At 41.1% G+C, this 23,021-nt stretch overlaps 1 protein-coding gene across 1 annotated transcript in view; it reads left to right on the top strand.

The window, feature by feature from the left end:
- Positions 1-23,021, top strand: part of KIAA0586 (KIAA0586 ortholog) — a 139,628-nt gene that overhangs the window by 78,783 nt on the left and 37,824 nt on the right. The window contains exons 20-28 of the mRNA XM_074956428.1: positions 1,520-1,713; positions 1,908-2,026; positions 2,723-2,907; positions 5,141-5,288; positions 5,886-6,111; positions 13,205-13,443; positions 14,437-14,513; positions 16,996-17,130; positions 22,328-22,499. Coding sequence (XP_074812529.1) covers positions 1,520-1,713; positions 1,908-2,026; positions 2,723-2,907; positions 5,141-5,288; positions 5,886-6,111; positions 13,205-13,443; positions 14,437-14,513; positions 16,996-17,130; positions 22,328-22,499 — 1,495 coding nt within the window. The remainder of the gene's footprint in view (positions 1-1,519; positions 1,714-1,907; positions 2,027-2,722; positions 2,908-5,140; positions 5,289-5,885; positions 6,112-13,204; positions 13,444-14,436; positions 14,514-16,995; positions 17,131-22,327; positions 22,500-23,021) is intronic.

Below are 23,021 nucleotides of genomic sequence, written 5' to 3'. Positions count from 1 at the left end.
TGATTCTAAGTCTGTCTAAGATGCGTCGACTTCAGCTACGCTGTCTTAGATCAATCCCCACCCCCAGTGTAGACCAGGCCATAGAGTGATCACTTTGTGAAAAGTGTTCACCCCTGGGTGATTCTTACTATTTGGATAAGTAAAAAATTTTATATGCTAAACAAAGGTTGCAGGATCTGGTCCTTCTTGGTGCCTTTGTTAAGTGTTACAGTGTGGTGTGATATTGTGATTGGCCATGGTTAAGTGTAGAGGCTTGTGGAAAAAAACAAACAAAAAACAAAAGGGGTTGAGGGTCAGAAAATTAAGCTTTTTAGTCTTACATTTCATTGCTTAGAAATCCCTTCTAACTCTTCAGCAAATAAATGTAGTGAAAAAAATAAATGTGCGTATCGAAATTACCATTAAGCTTCCAAGGTAACGACACAGCTGTTAGAGCTATAGTTTACCTGCTGTGCTCAGTAAATTCACATTTTGGTCCATATCTTCACAGCCAGAGGGTACTGAAACTTATTTTAAATTAAAGTGTACATTCTGCAGAAAATAGATATCCATGGAAAGATTGCAAATCTGTGCCATGGGACAGCATTTCTGAGATGCATATTACAAGTGACTTCAGTTATAATTGCAGTGTTGCTGAAGCCATATTGATCCCGTAATATTAGAGAGACAAGGTGGCTAAGGTCATATCTTTTATTGGACCTACTTCCGTTGGTGAAAAAGGCAAGCTTTCAAGCTTACACAGAGCTCTTCACACCCTAATAACAATTATGTGGGTGAAACCAGACAATCTCTATGCTCTCGAGAGAACTCACACAGAAAAGCGATAAAAGAGAAAAACACCGTATCACCCATGGGTGAAGACTTTTCACAAAATGATCACTTCATATCTGACCTCGCACAACACCTTCAGAAGACAAACACAAGAAATTAAAATTAATATCTCTTTTAGACACTAAAAATCATGGACTTAATAAAGACATTGGATTTATGGGTCATTACAACAATCTGTAACCCATTAATTCTCCTTTTATCCTGTGACTGTAGAGCTGTGAACTGCCTGCTTCATCTTGATTAGCCTCTTGCAACATGTGTTTACTCCTTGTCTGTTCCACCTTGTGTTTAGCTGTGACACTCTGAGTACCTTTCCCAGACCTAAAGAAGAGTTCTGTGTAATCTCAAAAGCTTGTCTCTTTCACCAACAGAAGTTGGTCCAATAAAAGATACTACCTCACCCACCCTTTCTTCAGTTACAATGTTGCAAGTACATTTCCTAGGTGTTGCAGTTATCCTTTATCTTCCTGCCTCATGTACCACAGGCAGGAGAGCCAAATCCTGTTTTATGTAATAACTTCTGTACCACTATAACTGCACAGATTTATGGGTTGTTAGGCTTGAAATATTGTATATTAACTGCAAAATGGTAAAAGGAAAGCGTGTGCATACTATGTTATAACACAACTGTAGCTATTTTCTAAAGCAAAAATGCTGAAGATTGTCTCTTTGCTTTTATTGTAACTAGGATCAGGAGGAAGAGGATGGAATCCCAGAATTGTCTGAACCAATCCTGGAATTTAATAGACGAACTGAAGTTGTTTCTCCAAAATATAACGGCCCTCCATTTCCCCCAACTGCTCCTGCTTCTCAACAGCCAGCTGATATTCTGGATGAAATCATTGAAAGGAGGGAAACTTTAGAAAATAGGTTGATTAGCTGGTGAGTTTCCTGTCAGGGGGAAGGTAATAAAATAGCAGCTATAAACGTAGTGGGAAGAAATACATAATCAACGCAAGTATTTTTTTAAAACTATTTCCCTTTGTCTTATTAAGTTTTCCCCATATATTGAGAGTGCTGTAAATTTGGCTGTCTCAGAGCCTGCTGGTAGAAATACAAAAGTTTTGTTTTGTCAGGGTGGAACAAGAAGTAATGGCACGAATTATTAGCGAGATGTACCCTGTCCAGAAGGAAAGAATGCCCAGTGTGGATACATCAGACAGCGAAGAGAGTGAGGCCGTAACCTCTGACATTGGTAAGTAGGAATTGTAGTTGGGCTCAGTTGCTTTCCAGCCTGAAAGCAGATGGGACCAAAGGCTATCCATCTCAAATTTGGGTTAAAAGATATTTTAACAGCTTGGTTAGGGAGTTTTAACTGGCTACTGTAAGATGTGTTAAACTTACAAAACTGATAAACTAATGCACAGAAAAGATGTGTGTTTGTGCACATGTGAAGGTGAAGAAAGGGGTCATCAGGGCAATACAAGCAAATTACCCTGGTTAATTGATAAAGAACATTCCACAAATGGGCCAGCTTTGGAAACCAAATTCTGGTAAACCTCCTTCCATGCAAATCAAAGTGCAGCTGCGCATTGTACTTTTGCTAGGCTACAAGGGTGACTGTCTTTATCTCTCTCTTGTGAAGAAATGGCATATCAGATAAATGCCTGCCTTATAAACATACACAAGAGAGAGAGATAGGGACTCCCACAGTCTCACCTCAGCCCTTACACTGACTCCCTCTGTGGCCTTGGACAAGTCATCTGCCTCGGTTTCCCCATCTGTAAAATAGGAATAATACTTCCTCACAAGAGTGCTTGAGAGTTCATTAATGTATGTAAAGTTCTTTGAAGATGCAAATTGCTAAGCATATTGTTATATCTTTGCAGTATAATATATTGCATATCAAGAAGTAAAATTTGAATTTAGGTTTTGTGTGTTTTCTTTTTAGTTGAGGCAGCAGGTGGTGGAGGATTTCAGCTCTTTGTCAGCGCTGGTGTGCCAGTGAACTCAGAAATGATTAATCATTTTGTAAATGAAGCTCTTACTGAGACTATTGCCGTGATGCTGGGTGAGCGGGAAGCTCAGAAAGCAGTTCCTGCTGCAAATGTTCTTCAAAGCACAGCAGTCTTGCCAGTAAGAGTGAATTTTTTTATTATTATTTCTGGTTGTAGTTATGAGTGTGTTCGGGTTTATTTTTTTAATCCCAGATTTTGGTTATGTGCAATCTGAAGACATTGAAAAGCGATTCTGAATCAGAACAAGCATGTTGTGGCTTCTTGGTTACAGTAAGTCCCAATATGTCCCAGTAAGTAACAAGATTTAAACCAATTTCACTTTTCAAAACTTGAGTTCTTTTGCAGTTTGCAACATTTATTTTTTAGAATGCTGTGCACATAAAATTGATCTCTGAAGGAGGGGAATAGTAATATTGGATTTCATGTTGTTGGATAATAGCTATGCTCTTTCCAGTGCAAGGTTGCAAGATTGATAGACATTTTAGCTCAAGTGTCTTGTTATATTTGATCCTGTGCACTAGAAGGCATTCTTTATTATCTGTAAAGATAAGTAGTCTTTATGCATCTTCACTCTTGGGTTTCATCCTCAGGCATGAGATTCAGAACCTGACTATAGAGCTAAAAGAATTTAGATAATTTATTTGTACTTTTCCCCTCATTGTTAGATTGATTCTCCTTGACTATGTTTTGCATTACAGTAGTCTTCAGCAAATGTTCAAACAGTTAAATTTACCTTTTAACATGGAAGAATTTTCTCCTTCCTTTAATAATCAAATGACCACTGCCTGTTATCAGCCTAGGGCAGAATTTTTAAAATATTTTTGATAATGAGAAGATTCTGGATTATAGCTTAGAGTTCTGTGTTGAGTAAGATCTTCAATTTGATTTTTGTAGGGACCCTACATGGACAATCTATTACATAAAGGTTTAATGAAAATGGGCCAGATTCTTGGATCCACTTTGTCCCCTTTGTGCCTCTCTGGTATCACAAGTGGCCGTATTCTTGCTGTAACTGGCCAACCCTAGTATTCCCTTTGCATAGGTGAGCTCTCCAGTGGCATAAAGCTGATAGAGGTGGCAGAGCTGCCTCCTTTACTAGTGAGCCCTTCGTCTCCAGTGTAGGTGGAGGAAGTAGTTGGAATATGGCAGAGTAGAGTAGAGCTCTGCCATATTTGATTATCCATTGGTGTAAGGGAGTTTACTGAGTGTGCCTTACAGCAGTTGTGTAAGTTAGAGCTGCTCCTCAACAATTCTTGACTTATATTGGGGGCAGGCAGCACAGGATTGAGGAGTTGCAACCAGCTTCCTGATCCCTTCTTGTGTGTGGTGGAGATTCCGGTCCCAGTATGTCACATAATATCAAATCAGAATGTCTAAAAAGAGAATCAGAGAGACAAGATGCCTGAGGTAGTATCTTTTATTGGACCAACTTCTGTTGGTGAAAGAGAGAAGCTTTCAAGCTGCACAGAGCTCTTCTTCAGGTCTTCTGACGGGAAGAAAAGCTCTGTGTAATCTCTGACGCTTCTCTATCTGTCTCTCTCTCCCCAACAGCAGTTGGTCCAGTATAAAAGACATTACCTCACCTGCCCTGTCTCTCTAATATCCTGGGACCAACACAGCTACAGCAACACTGCATAAAAAGGGAATAGCATAAGAAGCAAGTAGCTCTGGAAATATCTGCACTGATGTGCCAAGGATATCAGGGCATTGATGCAGAGGTGAATCTAAATGCACAATTTCTTCACTGAAGCAGAACCAGTGCAATGTACTATTGGAGATAGTGCTGATGGATCTGGTTAATGGGCAGTAAATGCCATTGACTCAAATTCTGCAAACATTGGGTGGCTCTTTATGTTTCAGGGAAGGAAAACATATTTGTGGATAGGCTTATCCTACAGTTATCAATCTCCATGACTGCTCTATGGATAAGGGAGTAGAGGACCAAACTTTCCTTGTTTAGGATGTGTAGAACTTCAATTATACTCTTTCAAGACTTCCTCTGGTGGCAGCAATTCTGAACAAATTTAGGAGAGACAAGGTTGCATGGAGAGCATAGTTATTTATTGGTAGAGACAAATTTGGTTCCTCTTTTGGTGGAGAGAGAAATGACTAATTCCAACAGACTGCAGATTGAAACATTTGATCACACTGAATGAAGGCATCTTGTTATATCTTGAGCCAAGATTTCTGACTTCTGACATTGTGGAGACTAATTAAGTTATCTTCAGATAAGGTTTTTCAAGTGCCCTTGCTTGCTAGGAAGAGTTCCAGGAGGTCATATTTAAATGGAAAGAACACTCAGTGTTACTTGACTTTCAGTGATATATCTTTTTCCTCTGTTATTTTTTCAGGAGTCTGTGGTGTCTACTCCATTGGCTACACCACCTCATACACCACTTCCTGAAAAAGAACCGTCTCCAGTAAAAACTCCAGTTTCTTCTTTGTCTGTGACGGAAATCGGTGGAGATGTTGGTGAACAAGAACAAATGACAGAAACAGGTAATGAAACTGGTGTTTAAACTTGAGATGGAACAAGTGTACTGACATCTGTTGACTTTAATTTATGGTGTGGAATATTTTCTCCTGCAAAGATATGATCTCTGAGAATAACCATCGTTGGGTCTGTGTTTCCACTGAGAGAGCAGGGGGGAACTCACATAATTTAAAAGGTTTGAGCTAATTTATTTAAAAATATATGCTTTTTTGTCTTCCATCGGGCATCAGTTGTGCCCTGACCAGACAGAATTTGCATTGGCATTGTCTCTGGGGGTCATCGCTTTTCCTCTCACCGTGTGAGAGAAATAGCTGACCTTTGCTTCGTTATCTATGCCTAATGTTAATAAATCCATGTTTAAGCACCCCAAATATATTGTCTTGGCTTTCAGAAGTGCTGAGCACCCACAAATCACACTGAAGTCAGTGGGAGCTATAGGCAATTGTCTAATCATTTATTTAAATTAGTTTAGTCCTCACAACTATCGGAATGTTTTCAGGTAAAATATGAAAGTCTTATGAAACAAAATAATGACCTTACATGAGGATTACTTGCTGTTTTACTTGCCAGTCTGAATTTTGTGATTGATTTCATATGTGTAGGATTTGACATTCCAGCTGCCACTACTCCTATTGGCACACCTGCTGCTACTCCAGTTGATACACCTCCTAGAGTAACTACTCCAAGCCCTCCTGTATCAGAACATGGCTCTGATGCAACAAGAATGGGAAGCCCAAAGCCTCCAAATCCATGGGGTGATGCAGAACTTCCTCTGGATGAGGAAAAACCCAGTCCTTTGAATGAAGAAACTCTCCATCCAAGAGCTGTGTGAGTTATAACAATCAATATATTATCTAATTTCTCTTCCAAGTAATTTTGCCTGTTTTTCCTGTATAGTAAATAACTTTAGGGAAATACCGTATGTATATATCATGAAGTGTTGGGATAAACAATTCAGTAAATAGAATCAGAGGCTGATTTATATAACAGGTATAAGAAAATCAGGACCTCCTCCAGATTTTATCAGTACTTAGAATCATAGAATATCAGGGTTGGAAGGGACCTCAGGAGGTCATCTAGTCCAACCCCCTGCTCAAAGCAGGACCAATCCCCAATTAAATCATCCCAGCCAGGGCTTTGTCAAGCCTGACCTTAAAAACTTCTAAGGAAGGAGATTCTACCACCTCCCTAGGTAATGCATTCCAGTGTTTCACCACCCTCCTAGTGAAAAAGTTTTTCCTAATATCCAACCTAAACCTCCCCCACTGCAACTTGACACCATTACTCCTTGTCCTGTCCTCTTCTACCACTGAGAATAGTCTAGAACCATCCTCTCTGGAACCACCTCTCAGGTAGTTGAAAGCAGTTGTCAAATCCCCCCTCATTCTTCTCTTCTGCAGACTAAACAATCCCAGTTCCCGCAGCCTCTCCTCAGAAGTCATGTGTTCCAGACCCCTAATCATTTTTGTTGCCCTTCGCTGGACTCTCTCCAATTTATCCACATCCTTCTTGTAGTGTGGGGCCCAAAACTGGACACAGTACTCCAGATGAGGCCTCATCAATGTCGAATAGAGGGGGACGATCACGTCCCTCGATCTGCTGGCTATGCCCCTACTTATACATCCCAAAATGCCATTGGCCTTCTTGGCAACAAGGGCACACTGCTGACTCATATCCAGCTTCTTGTCCACTGTCACCCCTAGGTCCTTTTCCGCAGAACTGCTGCCTAGCCATTCGGTCCCTAGTCTGTAGCGGTGCATTGGGTTCTTCCATCCTAAGTGCAGGACCCTGCACTTATCCTTATTGAACCTCATCAGATTTCTTTTGGCCCAATCCTCCAATTTGTCTAGGTCCCTCTGTATCCTATCCCTGCCCTCCAGCGTATCTACCACTCCTCCTAGTTTAGTATCATCCGCAAATTTGCTGAGAGTGCAATCCGCACCATCCTCCAGATCATTTATGAAGATATTGAACAAAACCGGCCCCAGGACCGACCCCTGGGGCACTCCACTTGACACCGGCTGCCAACTAGACATGGAGCCATTGATCACTACCCGTTGAGCCCGACAATCTAGCCAACTTTCTACCCACCTTATAGTGCATTCATCCAGCCCATATTTCTTTAACTTGCTGACAAGAATACTGTGGGAGACTGTGTCAAAAGCTTTGCTAAAGTCAAGAAACAATACATCCACTGCTTTCCCTTCATCCACAGAACCAGTAATCTCATCATAGAAGGCGATTAGATTAGTCAGGCATGACCTACCCTTGGTGAATCCATGCTGACTGTTCCTGATCACTTTCCTCTCATGTAAGTGCTTCAGGATTGATTCTTTGAGGACCTGCTCCATGATTTTTCCAGGGACTGAGGTGAGGCTGACTGGCCTGTAGTTCCCAGGATCCTCCTTCTTCCCTTTTTTAAAGATTGGCACTACATTAGCCTTTTTCCAGTCATCCGGGACTTCCCCCGTTCGCCACGAGTTTTCAAAGATAATGGCCAATGGCTCTGCAATCACAGCCGCCAATTCCTTTAGCACTCTCAGATGCAAGTCGTCTGGCCCCATGGACTTGTGCACGTCCAGCTTTTCTAAATAGTCCCTAACCACCTCTTTCTCCACTGAGGGCTGGCCATCTACTCCCCATGCTGTGATGCCCAGCGCAGCAGTCTGGGAGCTGACCTTGTTAGTGAAAACAGAGGCAAAAAAAGCATTGAGTACATTAGCTTTTTCCACATCCTCTGTCACTAGGTTGCCTCCCTCATTCAGTAAGGGGCCCACACTTTCCTTGGCTTTCTTCTTGTTGCCAACATACCTGAAGAAACCCTTCTTGTTACTCTTGACATCTCTTGCTAGCTGCAGCTCCAGGTGCGATTTGGCCCTCCTGATTTCATTTCTACATGCCCGAGCAATATTTTTATACTCTTCCCTGGTCATATGTCCAACCTTCCACTTCTTGTAAGCTTCTTTTTTATGTTTAAGATCCGCTAGGATTTCACCGTTAAGTCAAGCTGGTCGCCTGCCATATTTACTATTCTTTCGACACATCGGGATGGTTTGTCCCTGTAACCTCAACAGGGATTCCTTGAAATACAGCCAGCTCTCCTGGACTCCTTTCCCCTTCATGTTAGTCCCCCAGGGGATCCTACCCATCCGTTCCCTGAGGGAGTCGAAGTCTGCTTTCCTGAAGTCCAGGGTCCATATCCTGCTGCTTACCTTTCTTCCCTGTGTCAGGATCCTGAATTCAACCAACTCATGGTCACTGCCTCCCAAATTCCCATCCACTTTTGCTTCCCCCACTAATTCTTCCCTGTTTGTGAGCAGCAGGTCAAGAAAAGCTCTCCCCCTAGTTGGCTCCTCTAGCACTTGCACAAGGAAATTGTCCCCTACGTTTTCCAAAAACTTCCTGGATTGTCTATGCACCGCTGTATTGCTCTCCCAGCAGATATCAGGAAAATTAAAGTCACCCATGAGAACCAGGGCGTGCGATCTAGTAGCTTCTGCGAGTTGCCGGAAGAAAGCCTCATCCCCCTGGTCCGGTGGTCTATAGCAGACTCCCACCACTACATCACTCTTGTTACTCACACTTCTAAACTTAATCCAGAGACACTCAGGTTTTTCTGCAGTTTCGTACCGGAGCTCTGAGCAGTCATACTGCTCCCTTACATACAGTGCTACTCCCCCACCTTTTCTGCCCTGCCTGTCCTTCCTGAACAGTTTATAACCATCCATGACAGTACTCCAGTCATGTGAGTTATCCCACCAAGTCTCTGTTGTTCCAATCACGTCATAATTCCTTGACATCACCAGGACCTCCAGTTCTCCCTGCTTGTTTCCAAGGCTTTGTGCATTTGTATATAAGCACTTGAGATAACCTGCTGAACACCCCTCATTCTCAGTATGAGGCAGGAGCCCTCCCTTCCTGCCAGTGCTTCCTCCCGGTATCCCGCTTTCCCACTTACCTCAGGGCTTTGGTCTCCTTCCCCCGGTGAACCTAGTTTAAAGCCCTCCTCACTAGGTTAGCCAGCCTGCTCGCAAAGATGCTCTTCCCTCTCTTCATAAGGTGGAGCCCGTCTCTGCCCAGCACTCCTCCTTCATGGAACACCATCCCATGGTCAAAGAATCCAAAGCCTTCTCTCCGACACCACCTGCGTAGCCATTCGTTGACTTCCACGATTCGACGGTCCATACCCAGGCCTTTTCCTTCCACGGGGAGGATGGACGAGAACACCACTTGCACCTCAAACTCCTTTATCCTTCTTCCCAGAGCCACGTAGTCTGCAGTGATCTGCTCAAGGTCATTCTTGGCAGTATCATTGGTGCCCACGTGGAGAAGCAGGAAGGGGTAGCGATCCGAGGGCTTGATGAGTCTTGGCAGTCTCTCTGTCACATTGCGAATCTTAGCCCTTGGCAAGCAGCAGACTTCTCGGTTTTCCCGGTCAGGGCGGCAGATAAATGACTCAGTCCCCCGGAGGAGAGAGTACCCGACCACCACCACCCGCCTTCTTCTCTTGGGAGTGGTGGTCGTGGAACCCCCAACCTCAGGATAGTGCATCTCATGCCTTCCAACCAGCGGAGTCTCCTTCTGCTTTCTCCCCCCAGACGTATCATCTGGTCCACTCTCCGCAATGGTACCTATGGAGAGAACATGAAAGCGGTTAGTTACCTGTGTCTGCATTGCTTGTTGTTTGTAATCATATTTGACAAGACACTTAGCAAGCCAGTTCTTATCACAACTGCTAGTAACAGATTTTGCTCTGTTGAAGTGCATTTTTGTTGTTATCGTTTTAGCAAATGGGGAACTATTTTTGCAGCTGTCTTAATGGAAGTAACTTCTTTATGACAGGTTTCAGAGTAAGAGCCGTGTTAGTCTGTATTCGCAAAAAGAAAAGGAGTACTTGTGGCACCTTAGAGACTAACCAATTTATTTGAGCATAAGCTATTGTGAGCTACAGCTCACTTCATCGGATGCATACTGTGGAAAGTACAGAAGATCTTTTTATACACACAAACCCTGAAAAAATGGGTGTTTACCACTACAAAAGGTTTTCTCTCCCCCCCACCCCACTCTCCTGCTGGTAATAGATTATCTAAAGTGATCACTCTCCTTACAATGTGTATGATAATCAAGGTGGGCCATTTCCAGCACAAATCCAGGGTTTAACAAGAACGTCTTGGGGGGCGGGGGGTAGGAAAAAACAAGGGGAAATAGGTTACCTTGCATAATGACTTAGCCACTCCCAGTCTCTATTCAAGCCTAAGTTAATAGTATCCAATTTGCAAATGAATTCCAATTCAACAGTCTCTCGCTGGAGTCTGGTTTTGAAGTGTTTCTGTTATAATATCGCAACTTTCATGTCAGTAATCGCGTGACCAGAGAGATTGAAGTGTTCTCCGACTGGTTTATGAATGTTATAATTCTTGACATCTGATTTGTGTCCATTTATTCTTTTACGTAGAGACTGTCCAGTTTGACCAATGTACATGGCAGAGGGGCATTGCTGGCACATGATGGCATATATCACATTGGTGGATGTGCAGGTGAACAAGCCTCTGATAGTGTAGCTGATGTTATTAGGCCCTGTGATGGTGTCCCCTGAATAGATATGTGGGCACAGTTGGCAACGGGCTTTGTTGCAAGGATAGGTTCCTGGGTTAGTGGTTCTGATGTGTGGTATGTGGTTGCTGGTGAGTATTTGCTTCAGGTTGGGGGGCTGTCTGTAGGCAAGGACTGGCCTGTCTCCCAAGATTTGTGAGAGTGTTGGGTCATCCTTCAGGATAGGTTGTAGATCCTTGATAATGCATTGGAGAGGTTTTAGTTGGGGGCTGAAGGTGACGGCTAGTGGCGTTCTGTTATTTTCTTTGTTAGGCCTGTCCTGTAGTAGGTGACTTCTGGGTACTCTTCTGGCTCTATCAATCTGTTTCTTCACTTCCGCAGGTGGGGACTGTAGTTGTAAGAATGCTTGATAGAGATCTTGTAGGTGTCTGTCTCTGTCTGAGGGGTTGGAGCAAATGCGGTTGTATCGTAGAGCTTGGCTGTAGACAGTGGATCGTGTGGTGTGGTCAGGGTGAAAGCTGGAGGCATGGAGGTAGGAATAGCGGTCAGTAGGTTTCCGGTATAGGGTGGTGTTTATGTGACCATCGTTTATTAGCACTGTAGTGTCCAGGAAGTGGATCTCTTGTGTGGACTGGACCAGGCTGAGGTTGATGGTGGGATGGAAATTGTTGAAATCATGGTGGAATTCCTCAAGGGCTTCTTTTCCATGGGTCCAGATGATGAAGATGTCATCAATATAGCGCAAGTAGAGTAGGGGCGTTAGGGGACGAGAGCTGAGGAAGCGTTGTTCTAAGTCAGCCATAAAAATGTTGGCATACTGTGGGGCCATGCGGGTACCCATAGCAGTGCCGCTGATTTGAAGGTATACATTGTCCCCAAATGTAAAATAGTTATGGGTAAGGACAAAGTCACAAAGTTCAGCCACCAGGTTAGCCGTGACATTATCGGGGATAGTGTTCTTGACGGCTTGTAGTCCATCTTTGTGTGGAATGTTGGTGTAGAGGGCTTCTACATCCATAGTGGCCAGGATGGTGTTATCAGGAAGATCACCGATGGATTGTAGTTTCCTCAGGAAGTCAGTGGTGTCTCAAAGGTAGCTGGGAGTGCTGGTAGTGTAGGGCCTGAGGAGGGAGTTTACATAGCCAGACAATCCTGCTGTCAGGGTGCCAATGCCTGAGATGATGGGGCGCCCAGGATTTCCAGGTTTATGGATCTTGGGTAGTAGATAGAATATCCCAGGTCAGGGTTCCAGGGGTGTGTCTGTGCGGATTTGATCTTGTGCTTTTTCAGGGAGTTTCTTGAGCAAATGCTGTAGATGCTTTTGGTAACTCTCAGTGGGATCCGGGGGTAATGGCTTGTAGAAAGTGGTGTTGGAGAGCTGCCGAGGAGCCTCTTGTTCATATTCCGACCTATTCATGATGACAACAGCACCTCCTTTGTCAGCCTTTTTGATTATGATGTCAGAGTTGTTTCTGAGGCTGTGGATGGCATTGTGTTCTGCACGGCTGAGGTTGTGGGGCAAGTGATGCTGCTTTTCCACAATTTCAGCCCGTGCACGTCAGTGGAAGCACTCTATGTAGAAGTCCAGTCTGCTGTCTCGACCTTCAGGAGGAGTCCACCTAGAATCCTTCCTTTTGTAGTGTTGGTAGGGAGGTCTCTGTGGATTAGTATGTTGTTCAGAGGTGTGCTGGAAATATTCCTTGAGTCGGAGACGTCGAAAATAGGATTCTAGGTCACCACAGAACTGTATCATGTTCGTGGGGGTGGAGGGGCAGAAGGAGAGGCCCCGAGATAGGACAGCTGCTTCTGCTGGACTAAGAGTATAGTTGGATAGGTTAACAATATTGCTGGGTGGGTTGAGGGAACCATTGCTGTGGCATGTAGTAGTTTAGAAAGTTTAGTGTGGCCCACCTTGATTATCATACACATTGTAAGGAGAGTGATCACTTTAGATAAGCTATTACCAACAGGAGAGTGGGGTGCGGGGGAGAAAAAACGTTTTGTAGTGGTAAACACCCATTTTTTCATGGTTTGTGTGTATAAAAAGATCTTCTGTACTTTCCACAGTATGCATCCGATGAAGTGAGCTGTAGCTCACGAAAGCTTATGCTCAAATAAATTGGTTAGTCTCTAAGGTGCCACAAGTACTCCTTTTCTTTATGACAAAACACAATAAGCAAATTTTTAGTTAGATAATTAGAGCTCATTGTTAAGGTTATTTTTAAGTTTTTATTCAGATCAGTCCATGAAATACTGTGTTCCTTCTTTTAATAAAAGCTTTGTAAATTAGAATTTCTTTACAGTGTTAAGTTTAAGATATAGTGCAGTGTATTTTGGTGCATTAACAATATATTTTCTTACATTTTAGTGTAATGTCTGTGGCTAAAGATGAAGAACCAGAGATGCTGATTTTACCTTCTCCTGAACCAATTAGACCCTTTGAGTCACTTCCTTGTGAACCAAGGGTTCCATCTCCTGTGCATACTCCCAGTTCTGGCCCATCAACACATGAAAGCAGCCTAACTGTCACGGAAACAGAAACTGCAGACAAGCCTATCTCGGAAGGCGAGGTCTTATTTAGCTATGGACAGTTGGTGGCTGCAAGAGGTAATTTAACTTCCAAGAATCTGTTTAGTTTAGGGTTGGTTTAAACATGTTTTTCTTTGCTGTTCATGTGAGAGTTACTCTCACAACTTAATAGAAGAGCATTCAATTTCATATTTTTTCTGGTAAGCCTACAGTGAGAGTGTACTGTGTCTGTATTCCTTAACTTCCTGTTCAAGTTTCTGGTCACATGTAAGATACTTCATCATTTTTTCTCATCTCAGAATGAAATACATGTTTGCTTATGAATTGTAAATAAATGAAAGAAAATAATTAAACTAAATAACTTAATCTTACTGACATAAGAACTTGTTTAGTTTATTCCAGGGGGTCTCTGAAGAAAATTTTTGGTGGCCTCAGAGTATGGCCACAACTCTTGTTGGTGGCCGCTCTGGCAATTTTTCCTAAAATACTTAATTAACGTTAGGAAAAACAAATAAATATGTGCATTTACATGTCCAAATCATTGTAATTTATTTATGTAGGGTTTTATTGCAGAATCAATCATAAAAATAATGTACAGTTGTCTCTATTTTTTAACTGAACCTAAACAGAATAGAAACAAATGATGTGCTTTGTGTGTTGTCTTTTTAAGATTTGCTAGCTAGTAAGTCTGTTTCTGTGAAAAGTGATATTTGTATGTTTGTTAACACGGCTTTGCCCCCTTAATCACTGCCCAGGAGGCTCTGGCAGCACAAAAAGCCCCCAGTGGCTGCATGGCTGCATTTTTTTAAATGCTGGATTATTCTGTCTTGCGTAAGTATCAGGAACAAATTGTAATGAAGGCACATTTTTTACATTTCCAAAGTGTCAGAATGTTTTTGTTGTTGACTAAAAATCTGTCCTTATGAGAGAGAGACATTTGATAGATAGAAATTTGTAACTTTATTAAAGCATTGTGCTGCAAACAAGGAAAAATATGGCATTAACTTGCTGTCATAAAAATGGATATTTTCTGCTTGTAACTTTAAAAAAACCCACAATTTTTATTTTCAGCGTTAGCAGAAGGAGGACTGTCTCTTCCAAACCTCAGTGAAAGTTTAACTAGCACGCTACATGATGCAAATGAAATGGTAAGGAAATAGTTCAGTAGGAAATTGAATTTAGCATAGTACCTTAGCTGGAGAAGTTTAATAGATAAGATGTTCTCTAATAAATTTATCCACTTATTTAAACTTCATGTACACAAAGAAATGGACTGATGAGCTATAAAATATTGAAGAGCATTCAGATGTCCAAAGAGAAAATATACAGTTCATACAAATTAATTAATAAGGCAGTCACACATGAGTAGCACCCACTATAGTTTAGAGTGTCCTTTATAAGAGATCTCTTTTCCTACTACCTTGCTTGGAAAATTGTCATAGTTGGCTTAAAAGTGGAATCACTCAAACATTTAATCTAATCTGTAATACACGTTTAACACTCAAACAGCTTATATGAAATACAATATTATTTCATTTAAATTTCATTTTTCCCCACTTAAACGATGTATTAAGCAAAATGGCAGAGCATTATTATTCCCCATGTCACATGATACTTCTCATGGCATGTAACTTACTGAAATTAAAAATAGTGTTTCTTTTTGCGAATACAGACTAACACGGCTGTTACTCTGAAACCTAAAAATAGTTTATATTACTCACTTTTGACTCTAGTTAAAATATTTATTTAAAAGGAGTTTCGTACTTAAAGAATGGAAGACTTTGCGTTTATCTTTTCTGAGTAGAAACATGGTTTAGAAGTGAATTTTCTGGCACAATTCCTATTTCTGTTACAGGTCACCCCTAATAATTTATTGCACTCTTCTTTAAAAAGAAAGAAAGAGAAAAAAAAAGAGCAAAGCATGTTTTTTGATACATCTGAGCACAAGTCCCAGAAGCATTTAGAAAACAGTGACTTTTGGGGATCTGTCTGCATGTACTGTCACTCTGATCTCAATTCCTTTCTTTAGCCTCACTTCTGTGCTCCATATTTTTAATCTGTTCATATGTATTATATAGTTTGTAATTGGTTGGGAGGACGGGGTGGAAAGGGCTCGTGTGTGAGAGAGAGAGAGAATCTAATTGTTCAATCTGATAGTGAAGTCCAGGTACAATTTTTCACACTTGTGATTGAAGTCTTCCCATCCTGGACCACTTGCCTGACTAATGGAAAAAGGTTAAAGCCATTATGATAGACCACTAAAGCTGTTCGAAATCTTCCTTGTGAACTAAATGTTCATATCCGTAAGGGAAGATGTACACAGCCCCTGTGGCCACTGTTCTTTGTATATTTCTAGGATTTGCATCACCAAGTGGTGCACTCCCAAGACTGGTTCTGCAGAGGCAGTTTTCAGGTCCTTTTATCTATTTATTTATTTATTTATTTGCTTGTTTATGTTGAGCACATGTTCCAGTAAAAAGTTTTACACACTCATACCTCACATCTCTGAAACTAGAAACTTCAAAGTTGTTTTGTGCTATGACTTAAGTCTCTTTCAGGCATAAAAAGCAAATCAAGTTTGAAGAAAATCTGTCTAGTAGACCTCAAGTTGTGAACATCCAAAGGCTGCATTTCACTGCGTCTGTATTTTAGGGGGTTGAGACCTCTTAAAGCTAAACTGTCTAGAGCATTGGGTGCATGCTAAACTGCTCAGGTTTTGAGGCACCTTTTAATTTCTTTTAGGCTTAAATTCTTACGTGTATTAGTGAAGTTTTAAGATGCTTTAGCTGACTCCTGCCTCAGCTAAACCCCTTTGGCTGCCCCTTGCCTTAGTCCATTGGCTTGTAAGCTCTCCAAGCCAAAAAGCTGACCATTTTTTAAACAAATTTGCTGAAAATTCTATTACCCATGTCTACTCTGCTCTGCTGGGAATGAAGAGTTTGTATGGAGACAGTCGTCCTCTTAAGCTTGGGTGAACAAAAACAAACAAACAAAAAATAGAAATATTTTCATGTCAGTGTTCAGCCACATGAAATTACTGAAGATTAATGATTCAGGAATCTAAACATATCTTTTTGCATTCTTAGCCTTTTGGCTAAGAACAAATGTAGTCAAATATTTGGATGCTAGTATCTAAACTGTATTGTTAAATTTATTAATCCTGTTTGGGTTATTACTGACTAAGTTCTCTCTGTATTTTAAACCAACATTTGTACTTTTGGATAATTTAAGCACTATACCCAGATATACAGACACTCTTTTCTTAACCGATGTATTATATAATTTTAACATTAGCCTTAATAATAATTTCAATACCAGATTCTGCATCTGGGCTATATTATGCATTTGCTGGGGGAATAGGACTTTATGGTCTAATAGGTTTTTTCTGTCTCAGACTGTTAAGGTCCTGTGTATCAAAACTCTTAATATATTGATTGTGCCCTTCTTTTGCTAAAGAGAGGAAGCTGTGCTGCCAGTCTCCCTGTTTTGAACTATTTGTACTTTTTTTTACAAACATTTTTAATATTGGTAACTGTAGTAAAAGATGGAGATGCTTTATAAAAATAATGTACAGTTAACTCTACACTAAGGATGATCTGACTACAAAAAAGGTTTTTTATTTTGTTTTAGGATTACGATCCTCCCAGTGAAGGACAGGTCATGAGAAGACCCCATAGGGGATACCACAGAGATCCAGTACTCTCTCTTTTTGCTAAACTAAATCAGGCACCGGTTGCTTTACAAGAAGTAATTTACCACTCTGAGGTATCTTATTTCCTTTTCATTGCTATTGGGAATTAAAGCAAAGATACTGGGCATTCTGAAACGATATTTTTTGATACAAAGAAGGTAAAAAATCTGAAGTTTCTTTTGCTTATGGAAAAACAAAAAGTTGTATCCAACCTCTTGCCCCTAGAAGGAAATTCTTCTGTAGAGAATGCTGATTCTTTTGCTGGGTCTACTCCAGGCTTCTAAGTACTTAAAATTCTCTTCTATTTATAAACAAAAAGAAAAGGAGTACTTGTGGCACCTTAGAGACTAACCAATTTATTTGAGCATAAGCTTTCGTGAGCTACAGCTCACTTCAAGCTTATGCTCAAATAAATTGGTTAGTCTCTAAGTGCCACAAGTACTCCTTTTCTTTTTGCGAATACAGACTAACACGGCTGTTACTCTGAAACCTATTTATAAACAATATTTTTGCTGTACGTAACATCATATGTATCAGTCTCCACTACGTGAACATTTAGAAGTATTCCAACAATGTCTGGCCATGCTTTATCTGGCCATTTTGAAAGGGCAAGAAGTTTATGGCAGTCACAACCAGATGGATGGTTTGGGGGAGATCTAGGGAATAGATGGTGACAAAAGATTTCATGCACTTAATTAAGTCTCACTTTCTTTTGTGCTGACCAGAAGAACAACAACAAAAATTCTGTTTACCTAAAGGCTATTTGAAAAACGTACTTATCAGCCTATATTAAAAGAGTTTAGACCAGTAATATTTCTGTAATGCAGTTAGGTATTTTCAATTCAAAAGTTTGCAGCCAATTGACAGCTTTGTGTAAGTAAAAAGATGAATGAACTGATTGCATAGTCCTGGCTGGGCCTAGAAGGATATTCAGACAGAGAGAAACCCCCCCCCCCCCCAAGACGTTCTGGTTAAACTTGGATTATTGCTGTGCACATTGTAAGATGAGCTATTGCCAGCAGGAGAGTGAGTTTGTGTGTGTGGTTTTTGGAGAGGGGTGTGGGGGGGGGGTGAGAAAACCTGGATTAGTGCTGGAAATGACCCACCTTGATTATCATGCGCATTATAAAGAGAGGTTTCAAAGAGGGATGGGCTATTACCAGCAGGAGAGTGAGTTTGTATGTGTGTATGTGGGGGGGGGGGGGAGGGGGGAGGGTGAGAAAACCTGGATTTGTGCTGGAAATGGCCCTACTTGAAGATCACTTTAGATAAGCTGTTACCAGCAGGAGAGTGGGGTGGGAGGAAGTTTTGTTTCATGGTCTCTGTGTGTATATAATGTCTTCTGCAGTTTCCACGATATGCTATGCATCCGATGAAGTGAGCTGTAGCTCACGAAAGCTCATGCTCAATAAACTGGTTAGTCTCTAAGGTGCCACAAGTACTCCTTTTCTTTTTTTTTTTTTGGGAGGACACTGCCGCATAACTCATGGAATACCTGTGTTTAGGTCAATTTCTTGCTTTTTGTGACTTTCCTGGAACATATCCCATTTCTTCCTTCTGTCTTGCTTAGCCTGAACTGTCCCTAATCTTTATTTTGTTTGCTTAATGAGATTAGAAGATGAACTATTTGAAGAGCTTTCTGTAGTATTAACTCTCACTCCAGCTGTAATCTTAGTGACACTTTCTTGTCAGCATTGGCAATTACAAATGCAGCTCTAATTGCTTTTCTTTGTCTGTCCCATACTCTGTCCTTAGCCTGTTCACACAATGTTCTAACAAATGCCTTTACAGATTCTAGAGTAGCAGCCGTGTTAGTCTGTATCCGCAAAATGAAAAGGAGGACTTGTGGCACCTTAGAGACTAACCAATTTATTTGAGCATAAGCTTTCGTGAGCTACAGCTCACTTCATCGGATGCATGTGTCCAGATGCATCCGATGAAGTGAGCTGTAGCTCACGAAAGCTTATGCTCAAATAAATTTGCTAGTCTTTAAGGTGCCACAAGTCCTCCTTTTCTTTTTACAGATTCTGGCAATGCTAGCGCAAGCATACCTTCTTGCATATGAGATTGCCTCTAGAAACAAAATACTCATCACACTGCTTTAGCACAGGATCATAATTATTTTCCTGGTCCTTCATACACACAAATCTCATGAATACATTGCTTGTTTCCCATTGAATGGAGGAGAGTTAACTGGTTTCATTATCCAGCTTGATTGAAACTTGGAACCTGGAGAAACATTCAGGCCATATCAAAATCTCACTGAAGATGAACTTTTTATTTTGGCATAGTGCAACAGCACAGGCTTGCCACCTTTTAAGTACTGCAGATGTCACATTGGTTGACAACTCTTGATGGTTATATCACAGAGATGAGCATGATAAATAATATAGCAGGACACAGATTATCCAGAAGTTCTTGGAATGTATTGGTGACAATTTTTTAGTTCAGAAGGTGGAGAAAGCTACTAGGGGAGAGGCTGGACCAAATTTGATTTTGACAAATAGGGAGGAACTGGTTGAGAATTTGAAAGTGGAAGGCACCTTAGGTGAAAGTGATCATGAAATGGTAATAGCTCACCTTAGCTGATCACTCTCGTTACAGTGTGTATGGTAACACCCATTGTTTCATGTTCTCTGTGTATATAAGATCTCCCCACGTATTTTCCACTGCATGCATCCGATGAAGTGAGCTGTAGCTCACGAAAGCTTATGCTCAAATAAATTTGTTAGTCTCTAAGGTGCCACAAGTACTCCTGTTCTTTTTATGAAATGGTAGAGTTCATGATTCTAAGGAATGATAGGATGGAAAACAGCACAGTAAAGATAATGGATTTCAAGAAGGCAGACTTTAATAAACACAGGGAGTTAGTAGGTAATATCCCAGGAGAAGCAAGTCTAAGGGGGAAAACAGTTCAAGAGAGTTGGCAGTTTTTCAAAGAGACATTATTAAGGGCAAAAGAACAAACTACCCCACTGCATAGGAAAGATAGGAAGTATAGCAAGAGACCACCCTAGCTTTACCCGGAGATCTTCAATGATCTGAAACTCAAAAAAGAGTCCTACAAAAAGTGGAAACTAGGTCAAATTAGAAAGGAAGAATATAAACAAACAACACAAGTATGTAGGGACAAAACTAGAAAAGCCAAGGCACAAAACAAGATTAAACTAGCTAGAGACATAAAGGATACATAGAACAAGAATACACTCTTCAAATACCCTGGGAGCAAGAGGAAGACCAAGGACAAGGTAGGCCCATTACTAAATGTGGGGGAGGGATGAACAATAACAGAAAATGTGAAAATGGCAGAAGTGATAAATGACTTTTTTGTTTGTTTTCACCAAAAATTTTAGTAGCAATTGGACATCTAACATAGTGAATGCCAATGAAAATGAGGTCGGATCAGAGGCTAAAATAGGGAAAGAACAAGTTAAAAATTACTTAGCCAAATTAGATGTCTTCAAGTCACCAGGGTCTGTTGAAATACATTCTAGAATACTCAAGGAGCTGACTGAGGAAATATCTGAGCCATTAGCGATTATCTTTGAAAAGTCATGGAAGATGGGAGAGATTCCAGAGGATTGGAAAAGGGTAAATATAGTACCCCTCTATAAAAAGGGGAATAAAGACAGCTTCGGGGAATTACAGACCAGTCAGCTTAACTTCAGTACTTGGAAAGATAAATGGAACAAATAATTAAGCAATCAATTTGCAAACGCCTAAAAGATAACAGGTGACAAGTAACAGTCAGCATGGATATGCCAAGAACAAATTGTGTCAAACCAACCTAATAGCTTTCTTTGACGTGGTAACAAGCCTTGTGGATGGGGGGAACCTGTAGATGTGGTATATCTTGACTTTAGTAACTCTTTTGATATGGTCTCACATGACCTTCTCATAAACAAATTAAGGAAATGGAGGTACTATAAGGTTGGTGCATAACTGGTTGGAAAACCATTCCCAGAGAGTACTTATCAGTGATTCAAAATCAAGCTGGAAGGGCATATCGAGTAGTCCCACAGGGATTGGTCCTGGGTCCAGTTTTATTCAGTATCTTCATCAATGATGTAGATAGTGGCATAGAGAGTACACTTGTAAAGTTTGTGGATGTACCAAGCTGGGAGGGGTTGCATGTGCTTTGGAGGATAGGATTAAAATTCAAAATGATCTGGACAAACTGGAGAAATGGTCTGAAAAAAATAGGATGAAATTCAATAAGGACAAATGCAAAGAGTTCCTTCCTAAGTGGAGTAATCAGCTGCACACATTCAGAATGGGAAATGACTGCCTAGGAAGGAGTACTGCGGAAAGGGATCTGGGGGTCATAGTGGCCCCCAAGCTAAATATCAGTCAACAGTGTAACGCTGTTGCAAAAAAAGCGAACATCATTTTGGGATGTATTGCAGGAGTGTTGTAAGTAAGACACAAGAAGTAATTCTTCCGCTTTACTGATTAGGCCTCAGCTGGAGTATTGTGTCTAGTTCTGGGCACCGCTTTTCAGGAACGATGTGGACAAATTAGAGAGAGTCCAGAGAAGAGTAACAAAAATGATTAAAGGTCTAGAAAACATGACCATTGAGAGAAGATTGAAACAATTGGGTTGTTTTAGGCTGGAGAAGAGAAGACTGGGTGGGAACATAACAGTTTTCAAGAACATAAAAGGTTGTTACAAGGAGAAGGGAGAAAAATTATTGTCTTTATTTATTCTCCTTAAGCTCTGAGGATAGTACAAGAAGCAACAGGCTTCAATTGCAGCAAGGGAGGTTTAGGTTGAATGTTAAGAAAAATTTCCTAACTGTCAGGGTGGTTAAGCACTGGAATAAATTGCTCAGGGAGGTTGTGGAATCTCCATCATTGGAGATTTTTTAAGAGCAGGTTAGACAAACACCTGTGAGGATGGTCTGGATAATACTAGTCCTGGCATGAGTGCAGGGGACTGGACTAGATGACCTCTTGAGGTCCCTTCCAGTTCTATGCTTCTAGTAACTTTTTGAAGATTCTGTTCTTTAAAACAATACATCTCAGCTCCTTTGGCAAACCAACAACAAAGGAAATAATCTCTCCATTGCTCGATACAGTCCAATGGTAAAGGTAGGTCTTACATTCCACCCTGTGGTCACGTGTGTCTTTCAGGTTGCGGTCTTCTTTATACAGCACTAGTAGTATAAAGCTATATACATGTATGTTAAAGAATATTATATTTAAATGGTATTACATAGTTTGAAAGATATCTGTTGTGATTCACTGAATGCGTTACTCTGTTTTCTCTAGGACTCTGATAATAGTGTTGGAGAACTTAGTGAAGGCCAAAGACCTAGACTGACAAGAGCAGCAGAAAGTATTCTAATGGGACGTTCAGTTTATACAGACCAGGCTGCTGGCCTGGTTACTGAACAGAGACCCCACCGTGTACCATCACCAGGAGAGTGTGACAGGGTTACAGGTATAAGCTAGAACATGATCTTTCCTCTGTTATCTACTGGAGACCATGATGGGATGGAAAATGTATCAGAATGTAGTGTGGACAAACTGGAACTGTGTTGAGCACATTTTTGGTACCTGGTGTTGAACACCACCTAGTACGAGGAAGGGTCTTGCATACTTTCTCTGCTAGGTGTTGAAAACTGCCCTTTCCCATATTAGTGGTTAAAACATTTTCAAACCTATTGAAGGGGAGAGGGTTCTTGACATTTGTTGCCAATAGTTGGTGATTTTCTAGTGAAGCTACACTTGCTGTTTCCCCCACATCTCCTACTGGGAGAAAATAAGCTCATGTCCTCCTCTCTGGGTATGTCTACACTACGGAATAAGGTCGAATTTATAGAAGTCGTTTTTTTAGAAATCGGTTTTATATATTCGAGTGTGTGTGTCCCCACAGAAGTGCATTAAGTGCATTAACTCGGCGGAGTGCTTCCACAGTACCGAGGCTAGAGTCGACTTCCGGAGCGTTGCACTGTGGGTAGCT

This window comes from Natator depressus, chromosome 6, assembly GCF_965152275.1.
Source record: "Natator depressus isolate rNatDep1 chromosome 6, rNatDep2.hap1, whole genome shotgun sequence".
NCBI lineage: Eukaryota > Metazoa > Chordata > Testudines > Cheloniidae > Natator > Natator depressus.
The sequence above is the reverse complement of the archived record's forward strand: the minus strand, read 5'-3'. Positions and strand labels throughout refer to the sequence as shown.